This window comes from Primulina eburnea, chromosome 11, assembly GCF_022965805.1.
Source record: "Primulina eburnea isolate SZY01 chromosome 11, ASM2296580v1, whole genome shotgun sequence".
In the NCBI taxonomy this organism is placed as follows: domain Eukaryota; kingdom Viridiplantae; phylum Streptophyta; class Magnoliopsida; order Lamiales; family Gesneriaceae; genus Primulina; species Primulina eburnea.
Window position 1 is genome coordinate 32,681,202 of NC_133111.1, and position 12,739 is coordinate 32,693,940.

General features: G+C 36.2%; 1 protein-coding gene across 1 annotated transcript; it reads left to right on the forward strand.

The window, feature by feature from the left end:
• Nucleotides 1-8,671: 8,671 nt before the first annotated feature.
• Nucleotides 8,672-11,479, forward strand: LOC140805534 (uncharacterized). Its single transcript, XM_073161801.1, has 3 exons — nucleotides 8,672-9,015; nucleotides 9,099-9,155; nucleotides 9,699-11,479. The coding sequence occupies exon 3, from the start codon at nucleotides 10,115-10,117 to the stop codon at nucleotides 11,477-11,479; it is 1,365 nt and encodes a 454-aa protein (XP_073017902.1). The 5' UTR covers nucleotides 8,672-9,015; nucleotides 9,099-9,155; nucleotides 9,699-10,114.
• The last annotated feature ends 1,260 nt before the right edge of the window (nucleotides 11,480-12,739 follow it).

The following is a 12,739-nucleotide window of genomic DNA, read 5'->3' on the forward strand; positions in this document are numbered from 1 at the left end:
CACTTCTCGGACAAAGATATCGGCCATCTGATCATATCTATACGTCACCTTGTATGGAATAAAACATGCAGATTTGGTCAATCGATCAATCACGACCCAAATCGCATCACAACCTCGGGAGGATCTCGGCAACTGTGTCACAAAATTCATGGAAATGTGATCCCATTTCCATTCAGGAATGGACAAACTCTGTAACAATCCTCCTGGTTTCTTTCTTTCAGCCTTCACCTGTTGGCAATTCAGACACTTGGCTACAAATTCAGTCACATCAGATTTCATTTGTTTCCACCAATACTGTGTCTTTAAATCATTATACATTTTCCTGCCACCAGGATGAATGCTAAAACGACTGTTGTGCGCTTCTGTAAATATCCGCTGTCTCAAATCTGAAAAATTTGGCACAAAAAGACGATTATTCACATACAAGACATTGTCACGAACCTGATATTCCGATTGATGTCCAGATCTAACCATCGCAATCGAATTCTGTACGTTCTGATCAATTTTCTGCGCCTCTTTGATTCTCAATATCAATTCTGGTTCAGCTCGAATTGCATATAATCTTAGAGGCTGACAATCCGTCTCAAAAGCTAATCCAGACAAACAGCAATCTTCTATCAAATTCGAGACACCTATCGTCGATAAGGATAGTGCACATACCTTTCGACTCAACGCATCTGCTGCTGCATTGGACTTCCCTTGATAATATTTAATCTCACAATCAAAGTCTTTCAGTAAATCCAGCCATCTCCGCTGTCTCATATTCAGCTCTGATTGCGAAAACAGATATTTCAAGCTTTTGTGATCAGAATATATCTCAAATTTTTCACCGTACAGATAATGCCGCCATATCTTCAATGCAAAGACTATGGCTGCCAATTCAAGATCATGAATTGGGTAACGAGTTTCATGGGGTTTCAACTGTCTTGAGGCATAAGCAATCACATGCCCTCGCTGCATCAAAACACAACCCAATCCTCGGTGAGATGCATCACAATAAACAACAAATCCACCAGTGCCTGAAGGAATCGTCAACACAGGCGCACTGGTCAGTCTCTTTTTCAACTCCAGAAAACTGGATTCACAGTCTTCTGTCCACACGAATGGAGCATTCTTCTGAGTTAACTGCGTAATCGGTTTGGCAATACTCGAGAAATCTTTAATAAATCGTCGATAATATCCTGCCAAACCCATAAAACTGCGAATTTCTGGTACAGATATAGGTCTCGGCCAACTCATCACGGCTTCAACCTTACTAGGATCAACTGATATACCGTCTCCCGATATAATGTGACCCAAAAACACAACCTGTTTCAGTCAAAACTCGCATTTCGACAATTTAGCATACAGTTTCTCTGCCCTCAAAATTCTCAACACAGTCCTCAGATGATTAGCATGCTCAATCATATTCTTTGAATAAATCAATATATCATCAATGAATATGATAACAAAATCATCCAAGTATTTATGAAATACGCGGTTCAGAAATCCCATAAATACCGCTGGTGCATTCGTCAAACCAAAAGGCATGACAATAAACTCATAGTGTCCATACCTGGTTCTGAATGCTGTCTTTGAGATATCAGAATCCCTGACTCTCAATTGATGGTATCCAGATCTCAAATCGATCTTGGAATATACAGATGAACCTTGCAACTGATCAAATAAATCATCAATACGAGGCAATGGATACTTTTTCTTTACCGTTGCCTTGTTCAGTTGCCGGTAGTCGATACAAAGTCTCATCGACCCGTCTTTCTTTATCACGAACAGTACTGGAGCACCCCAAGGAGATACACTCGGTCTGATATATCCCTTGGCCAGTAAATCCTCCAACTGTTCTTTCAATTCTTTCAACTCGATCGGTGCCATCCTGTAAGGAGCTCTCGAAATCGGAACTGTTCCTGGCATTAACTCAATGCTGAAGTCTATCTCTCGAATCGGAGGCAATCTAGGAATCTCGTCTGGAAAGACATCAGCAAATTCGCACACCACTGGCAAGTCCGCCAATGATGGGCTCGTCTTCAGTAAATCAACTGAATATACCAGGAATCCATCCGCTCCCTTCTGCAATAATCGAGTCATATTTATGGCAGATATCAAAGGAATTCTAGCTCTAGAACCCTTACCATAAAATTTTCACTCCTCAGCCATCTCAGGTCTGAATCGAACAATCTTGTGGAAACAATCGACTGTAGCTCGGTACTTGGTCAACATGTCGATGCCGACAATAAAATCAAAATCAGATAAACCAAGAACAATACAGTCTAAATCAATCGTATGCCCGTCGTACTGCAGTATACACGATTTCACAGATTTCACCGATATCAAACTTGTTCCTAACGGAGACGTGACAGATACTACAGTAGCTAAGGACTCAACAGGCAATGGATGCATTAAAGCAAATCGCTCAGACATAAAAGTATGTGATGCACCAGTATCAATCAGTACATATGCAGGATAACCAGAAATAAAACAGTTACCTGCAACTACATCATCAGGTGCATCTTGTGCTTGCTCCTCAGTCAAAGCAAACAATCGGGCCTGCTGTCTAGGAGGCTGGCTCGCGGTCTGGCCCTCTCCTGGCCTCTGCTGTGACAGAGGAGACGGTACTGGCTGAAAGGAATGAACGGCAGATGGTCGTCTACCTGCCTGAGCCACTGATCCAGATGACTCAGCTGCCTGGGATCCCTGGGCACCTCGCTGTGGACACACTCGGGCAAAGTGTCCCTACTGTCTACAGATACGACAGCTGCCAACTACTCCTCGGCACTGATATGTGGAATGCCTCCCTCCACAAGTACTACAGTACGGTCCTGCATAGCTCTGGCTCTGACCGGTCTGTCTAGAGCCACTCGAACTGGACGAAGTAGTCCCTGATTTCTTAAATTGCTTCCCTCTAGCCTTCAAGAAATCCTTCTTCCCGGTACTACTGCTGCTGCCTCCTTCAAATCGAGGAGGTGGTTGTTGCTGTCCCAGTGCTGGAAGCACAAATGAAGCCTCTCTCTGCCTCATCAAGCCTGCCTCGGCTCCCTTGGCTCTGTTCAGGGCATCGGTGAAGTTGTTGGGCCTCCCAGTATTTACCAGCGTAAAAATCTCAGGATTTAGGCCATTTATGAACTGATCTGCTACGGCCTCATCATGTTCAGCTACGTGGGGAGCAAATCGGAGCAATGTCGAAAACTTAGCCACATAATCCTCAATGTTCAACTGGACTTGTTTCAGGTTTGCAAACTCGGCTCCCTTGTCCTTCCTATAAGAAACTGGAAAGAACCGTAGATAAAATTCAGATTTGAACACATTCCAGGTAATGGCCATACCTCGCTGTTCCAATGCCCTTTTTGTCGTGATCCACCAGTATTTAGCAACGTCATGCAACTGGTGTATTATCAGTTTCACCCTCTTTTCCTCAGTATACTCCAAAGATTCAAACAGTGATTCAATGTCGTCCAACCAACTTTCACATTCCACGGAGTTCTCCGTTCCTTTCAAAGTCGGTGGATGAAATGACTGAAACCTTTTCAGCAATTTCTCCATTGCTGTAGGTGTCACATCCATGGGAGGATTCGAGGTACTCCCCTGTTCTGGCATTCTCCTCGGAGGCATATCTGATAACCAAAAGGGTTAGCAATTCCAACAATAATCCTGTTTCAAGCCTCCTCGGATCATCTTACTGCTGATCCAGAATCGGTTCTGATTCAATCTCAATAATACATGTTTTCAAATCAAATCAGATAAACAGATAAACATGCATTATAAAGCAGTAAATCATGCTAGCAATCAAAAGCAGGAAAGAAAACACATTCTACCCCGCTCACTAGCTCCTATCTCAATCTCAAGGATCTATCGCTCTGATACCACCTGTTGTGGGGACCCGGACGCTAATCAAGTTCTTAATCATCATTGGGACTAATTAATCAATTAAAACAGGGTCTAAATTTTTTTTTTAAAATGCGGAACGTAGTGACATACAACATATATACATATCAGTATATAAAATACAAATCCTGTATTTCAACATTTATTCAAACTAGGGTTTAAAACTAAAGTCAAGTGTTTAACCCTACATCTAGTCCAAGTCCGGTGCCACCACTCTAATCACGATATAGCTCTTCATCTCTTCGACCCTGGACATGTCCCACCTGTTGTCAAGTACACATACAGACAAGACAACAGCCGGATATACCGGTGAGAATATAATCCTCAGTATAAATCAATGAAACATGCAATCATATAAACAATATAAAGCATGTAATCAGGTAACATGAATATGTATCAAAATCTGAAACATAAACAATATCAAATCAAACTGTCGACATCAATCATAATTCAGACTAGACTCAATCCTAGTCTAGGGATCCCGGTTTCCAGATGTGGTATTCCTATATCGAATTCCGTAAAGGATGGAACCATAATCTCTATTACTCGATATAACCAGTGCCCTGGTATTCCTATATCGAATTCCGTAATAGAAGAATTCCAACCCCTTTACTCGATATAACCAAATATGGTGTTCCTATATCGAATTCCGTAATGGATTCCATTACTCGATATAACCATACATCCAGTGTCCTGACCTAACCGTCATGGACTGTAGCTCTATCGCTAGCATCCTATCTTGTGACATTGTGCAATGTGCCATGGCGATACCACCACTATCCGGCACGGTGTGTCACAAGACAATTCAACCAATACTTGTTGTCTAAATATCAAGAGAACAAGTATATTAATCAAATCAATGCAAATATCCATGCAATAAAATAAAGTATGTGATTTAGGGAAACCCAAGTCTAAACCGACTCAAGTCCATCTCCCAATACCACATTGACTTATACCTTTCTTTCGTCGGTTTCTGGCTCAGTCGATGTCCTGAACTCACAGCCTGTCTGGCAATGACAATATCAATAATCTCATATCAATATACCGTCCAAATCAATAACAATCTGATCAATCTGGACTTAATTCAAAATCAACGGTATAACGGTACAATTTCAATATCCCCGTCAATACCAAGTCAACAGATAATAGTTACAATCCATAACTCATATCCAATACAATCCGTAATCCAATCACAATTCAGATCTGTCTGGTATAAATCAATATACCCTAAAAATTCATAACAATTCCATAATCAGTCCGTTTCTTAGTCTGACTTCGATTCTATAATGTCTCATATGTCAAGAACAACATATATGAATTCCATTCAATTCTGACAATATCATAATTTCAAAGCATGTCGAAACGTAGCAAAACTTACGTCCAGTTGTAGCCTACGTCGCTAGGAACTCAATACCGAAGTCGGAATCAAAATCAGACGGACGGATTGAAATATAAAGGCGTAAGGATTTCGCAAACCTCCCCTGAGCTTTCCTATTCTTTTCCTTACTAATTTCGAAGGAAATAACGGTTTATATATATCCTTGCATGCATGCTAAGAGGTGGCTCATTTTCCGCGCAACACGCAACACCGCGGGTGCGGTCTTTGCTGCACCGCGGGTGCGGTCTCGTAAGCACCGCGGGTGCAGTCACCCCACGGCAATCCTATCCATTTTTCATCATCTACACCGCGGGTGCTGTGTCGTAGGGACCGCGGGTGCGGTCTTGGTTCCCTACTTTCATTTTAAATACTCTTCTCGGTATCCCGATTGGTCCATTCATAATCACATGACATTATAAATCAATCAATCATCAATTACAGTGATTAATTTCCGGGCATTACAGCGGCGGTCGGCGGTTGTCGACTAGAAGCGGCGGCGGTGGTCGTCCGGAAGCGGCGTGCGGTGGTCGGCGGCGGCGGGGTCGGCGGCTGACGGTGGGCGGCCGAAAGCGGCGAAGGGCGGTGGCTGACAGGAAACGGCGACGGTGGTCGGCCGGAAGCGACGGCCGGCGGTGGTCGGCCTTTGGCGGGGGTTGTCGGTGGGCAATCGTTGGAAGGAAGTGGTGGTGAGTTTGGATTTAGGAGAATGGTAAAATTTGAAAAATAGGATGGATTAAGAGTGAGATAAATAATCCTAGGGGGTGAGGAGGTATTATTTTAACCTACCTAATATAACCTAATCATTTATAGGAGGGATTGACTTGGTTAAATAAAAAACGTACTAAACAAATTATTATGTGGGTTAAAAAAAATAAACCTGCCTAATCATCCAAACCAAACGCAGCGTAAAAATAATATATTTACAATCTATGAGTTTTGTAAATACAAATTTATTTTAATAATAAAAATTTATATACATATCTCCATTGAAATTTTTATAATGAAATTTTACTTATATGAAAAATTAAAAATAAGTATTGACAATATAAATAAAATCAAATAAAATTTTTAGCTTCAGTTAGATTGATAGTATAAATAAAATCGAATTAAATAATTATTCTATTTATTAATATAAATAATAATTTGAAGATCTACACAAATAATAATAATAATAACAAACACATAATAATTTTAAGATATACATATACTAATAAATACTTGACTTCGGTACTACAAAAAATATTTTTTAAAAAAATATTGGTGGCACGCTATTTCAAAGGAGTGACTTTATTATTGTTATTTTTTAAAAAATAGTTAATCAAGTCACCCTTTTAAGAAGGAGTCACTTGATTGAGTAGTAATAAATTTTTGCATTTACCTTAAACAATTAAATTAGTCTAACATTATTGTAGTTGGATATGCGAAAATATGAGAGCTTGCTAAGAATTAGCATCCCAATGCAAACAAGAATACCCCCTTCAGCAAAGAGAATTTCAAGAGATTAGAGATTCATGCAATTGTTCAGCTTTTTATTTTGTAACGCTTTCTTTTAAGAAATGTTTTTTCACTCACTTTAGTCACAGAGGATATAATGAAGATATTCTGTATTTTTAGGTGACTAAATCGAATCAGAATCCAACAAAAAAAATTGTTCTTCTTGATCTAATGATGTCATATATATTGAAACAAAAATTTGATTCAGAACAGACGCGATTCTTCATCATACATTGCACTTTTTCGTGAAAATCAATTATAAAACAAGGTGTTGTTCCCAAAGAGTTGTCTTACTTCTTGCGAATGATTGTGTGGTTTCTAAAGAGCTTTTGAGGGTGTTGCCCCCCAAGCCCCCATGAGGTGGCTCTGCCCCCTTGACACCCGTGATCTGAGCGGGTAGATCGATCCATATAATTCTCGCAGCGATAGATATTGTTCGTTATCGATAAAATAAATAATTATAAAAATTGTTCTAACATTTGACTGTTATCTTAAAAGAAAAAAAAATAAATAAAAGTAAAAACAAGAAACAGCTCAATGTCTCGATTTCATCAAAAGTTGAACAACCAATCCACGTCTCATCTAATTTACTCCAATAAAAACGAAACAAAGTTTCTGTTGAAAGCTCTACATTTCGAATTTATTATTTCGATCCAAAAGCCAGCCCACTTATTCCCAATATTTAAATTATTGAAATTAAATTTTGAACTATAAATAATGTTTATTTTTTAAATAATAAATGTAATATACAAAATAGCAATATATGATATCATATTATAGTCTATAAATAACTAAATCGGTTTTTTTTTAAAATATTATAAAAAATAAAAATCATTACAAAAATATTACAAATTGAGAATGTTTACAAATCTATAACAATCCGCAAAATACTGCTGCGGATTCAAACAATTTAAAAAAAAAAATTAAAAAAAAAAAAAGAAACGCGCAGTGTACACGGATTCTGAGAATCCGTGGGTCACTGCCACGGATTCAGAATCTGTGGCAGTAACCCACGGATTCTCAGAATCCGTGTGCACTGCGTGTACCCACCCCTTTAAATAGAAAGGCTTCTCTTCGTGTATTCTCATTCCAATGTTTAATATACCAAAAATATTGGTTCTTCGTGTTGCGAGAAATATACCGAAATTATTTGTTCGTAAGATTCATTTTCGCAATTTATTTATGCATCCGATTCTTATGCGCAAAATCTATTTTTTTCACTTCCATCTTGTATTAATATTATTTGTTGATTTTATCATCTTTTTTATTTGAAGATATATGTTTAATTTCGTTGTTAATATTATAATTATGTATTAAGAATAATATTTTCTTTTGTTTAGTTTTTTTTATAATACTTGTCATTATTTTCAGATATTAGCACCGTCTGTTGATGTTATTACAAGTTTCGTATAATTACGTACGAGAAGGTAATTTAAGTACTTTTTTTTAATATTTTGTTTGTATTATGTATATTATATTATTTTAATTATAATTTTGTTCACTAACATTATATTATTAAGTATAATTTAGTGAAATATTATATTTATAATATTTAAAGCGATATTAAAAAATAGTTGGAATTTTTAAAAAATAATAAATATGATATTGTGATTTTTGAAATATTTGAATGTTAGTATTTTTAATATAATTAATTTATTTAATTTAATATAAGAATGAGTTAATATTATTGTACTTAATAGTATTGAAATTATAAATTATTTTGTTACATTTTTTAAATAAATTTTTAAAAATTTATATATGAAATTGTGTTTAGTTACTCTATATCTTTGGTCACTTTAATATAATTTATATAATATTATAAATATGTTTATGTTAGTGCAAAGTAATATAAGAAATTGATAATTGTAATTAAAATATTTTTATCCAATTATATAGTTTGATATAACTTACTTAAAATTTGTGTGTTTATATACAAAACAATTTTTAAAAATATGTAATAAAATTGCACCGAGTATTTGGCGAATTCATCAGTCCTTCAGCACTTGTTCGGCATTCTTCTTGCGGAGCTATTTTTTTTTTTTTTTTTCACTCAGTGTTATTTTTTGTTAGTTATAAAGAATCCGTGATTATCCTCCCTTTATAAATTGCGTCGTTCGTGTTATTATTGGAATTCCTAATTTGATTTTATAGTTTCTGTTGATTATCAGAATTTTTGAGAATTGCGCCGAGTTTCACCAATTCATAATTTGATTTGGGAGAATTGTGCTGAGTATCAGAATTTGGGAGAATTGCGCCGATTCTAAGTCGAATATCTGTTTTTTCTTTTCTTTCTATATTGAATTGTTGTATGTAAATTGTATCTGATAATTTTTTAAATTTATTGCAGATATTAAACTCCGGTAGCTGATTTAATTACAAATTCCGTACAACGACATTTGAAAAGGTATTTTAAATAATATCTTATATTTTAATTGTATTATTTATGTTGTATTAATGTAATTATTATTATTTTCGTTTGTATTATACTATTTTATATAATTTTGTTACTAGTGACTTTTTATAATTATTTCAAAGTTGCACGTCTCGACAGTACATGTATATATTAAATTAATAATAATAATAATAATAATAATAATAATAACAACAACATATTTTTTTTTTCAATGATATATTTTGAATTTATTTACTTTTAAGTCTTATTTTAGTAATTAAATTAAGTTTTAAGGTACCAAAAATTTTATATGTAGTAAAACAATTTTGAAAAATATAAATTTATCTTGTAAATTGTTCATTTGTTTCTGTTTATTATGTTTTTTTAAATTTTTTTATACACTTAATTGTTAAAATTGTTAATATAAGAAATTAATATATTTGAAAATTCTAATTACACATGTTTAAAAATCTACATTTTTAATATAACTCATAACAATATTTTGTATTAAATTTTGTTATGATTGTATACATTATGTCATAGTTTTTGGTGCAGACATGGATACTGTGAGAGCCTTACTTTATGCAGGTGGCTATGTCATTATTGAAGATGGTAGGGTTGGATATAGTATCCCCGCGACAAGGCCCATTAAAATCTCTCGGTCTACTACATTTTCTCAATTGGTGAATTATGTGCATCGCAAGCTGTCTATCGACCCATCAAAATTCTGCATGAAGTTGTCAACGAAATATTGTTATAGCTCGTCGGGTCGTTACATTGAAGAGCATGTCTATATCACAGATGATGATAGTCTACAATTTATGTTTGAGTTGCCGACACTAGATTGCATGTACTTGTATGTTGATTCATCGCCAGTGTTACAGAACGTAAGTGATTACGATTTTGATGCAGTCATGCCAGTAATAACGCAAGGTTTGGGAACAGTAGGTTTGAATGAAGCATGACCTTCTATGTATCACGTCGATGAACAGTCAGCTCATACATACTCTGGGATCGCCACTGGTCCTTGGGATCACCATATCACAGCTCACACTGAAGAAGACTATGCATGGGGGATGAATACAAGACGAGAATGGGATTTTACTTCAGGGGGTTGGGATCATAATATCACGGGTCCATCAGGAGTTGAAGTCACATGGGGTTCTACTAGAACAGGCCAATTGGATTTAAATTCATGGGCTGGTGAGGATAATACCACAAATGTTAGACATTTTGATAGTTCTACTGTGGATGCAAATATTCGAACCCCAATTACAGAACACATGCCTGAGCAAGATGATATATTTGGGGACAGTTTGCATCATGTCATGAATAGCGATGACGATTTGTATGCTACATCAAGTGACGAAGAAGATGAGCATCATGTTGACAATGCAAATGAAGGGACACCGGCGCGTGTGTTAATGTCTGGAGCAACAATGACAGCGAACATTCCTATTGCACCAGAGCAACATTTACGTGAAATTCCCCAATTTTTCAATGAAGTCTATGAAGAACAAATTCCAGATTCATTTGGTATTCCTTCTGCATCACGAACAAACTTTTACAATCCTGAAAGGCCAGAGCTCGGTGTAAAAATGGTTTTTAAGAGCAAAGGTGAGTTAATAGCTTCTGTGAAGGATTTTTCTGTTCGGGTTTTGAGACGTGAATATATCGTTGTCCAAAGTTCTCCGACAATTTGGAAGGTCAAATGCAAGAACTGGTCGGAAGGTGGCAATTGTGGGTGGGGACTTCGAGCATCGTTCAAAAAAAGTTTAAGCTACTTCATGATTACAAAATATTGTGGTGATCACACATGCATGTCTACCGAAGTCGGTATAGATCACCACAACCTTGACGTAAACATGATAGCAAATACACTTTTGGGAATCGTACGTTGTGATCCTGCATACGAAATCAAATATGTGCGAGAAAGTATTAAAGAAAAATATGGTTATGATATATCGTATGCTAAGGCATGGCGGAGTTTGAAACGCGCGGTGGAGTTAGTCTATGGCACATGGGAAAGCTCTGTAACGTTGCTTCCTAAATATATGGGAGCTTTGTCGAAGTACAATCCAGGAACTGTTGTAGAATGGAAGCATCTTCGACCGTATGACCATCCACATAAAGTTTTGAACTTTGTGTTTTGGGCATTCAGACCATGTATAGATGGTTTTCGACATTGTCGCAACGTAATCAGTGTAGACGGTACCCATATGTACACCAAATATAAGCACAAACTACTCATAGCAGTAACATTGGATGCTAATAACCAGGTTTTGCCGCTAGCATTTGCGCTTGTTGATGAAGAAAATTATGAGTCTTGGCATTGAATTACAATAACTGATCTGCTCGCATGTCACAACAAGACTATCTAATGAAATCCAGCTAAAACGAATATTCAAGGTACAAGCTACAAGCTACCTCACAGACGGGCAAAGCTGATAAGAGTAAAGCTTCCAAAACAATTGTAAGAATGACAAGACATGTCCTAAAGAAGCACATGCAAATGCAACAGACATTATTATAGAATCTTCATGTATGATCAGCTGAACGCCTATAAATGCCAGACCAAGACCGTTGAAGATGATAACAACAACCACATCAACAACAATAAGAGAGGAACTACAATTGAATTACAATATGTGAAAAAAACTGAGGGCACACTCATTTCATATTAGCTTACTAGAAGCAGTTACCTAGTCATGTGAGAACACCTTCGTATTGTATTGATTAGATCAGTTCTCATACATTCAAACACACTTACTCACATATACATAGAATTGAGATTATTGTTTAGTTGTGTGAGTTTTCACACAAAGACATTAAATTTATGTTTGTAGTCTTGACATAAAGACATTAAACATTATGCAGATTACAAGGTGATGACTGCAATCTTAAGTGCTAGGAGTTCTACTTGGGTGCTGTCTTTCCAGAGTAAGTTTGTTAAAAGAGTTGTATAAATCAAACTCTTCTAGTGGATCCTACTCGAGGTGGTAGAATGGGTGACGTAGGAGTAGTTGAAGTCTCTGAACATCCATAAACATATCTTGTGTCCTTAACTGTTTAACTATTGTACTACAACTGATTTGATCAGTTCAAGCTGATATCAGTTCAGTTCCTCTCATAACTGAACTGATATAAACCAGAATTGACCCCCCTTACTTCAGTTACTTAGTTTAAACACAAGCTAAAAGTTTTAAACTATTCAGTTTTCTTAATGAATGATTATTTCGAGTATCTTCCGCTTTGTGTGAAAACCAAAATTCATTTAATTAATTAGTGTATCCATTCTTAGAACACAAGCTATTGCAGCTTATGAAGAATATTGTGTTTGAAGCACCTTCAAGAGTGTCAAGACTGATCCTTGAATTGGTATAAGAGCTAGCTGTTCTAAGAAGGACATTTGAAAACTGATTAAAATTATTTTATTTTAAAATATTTTTATATGTTATTTAAAAGTACTTTATATTATTTTCAAAATCATTTTAAAAATTTTATATAACAAGCATTGCAAATAGTAGAGATGATTGATTCTGCAACTAATATTGTGGACACTTCTCTCGACTCCGAGCTTGGTGTTTTAATCAGCC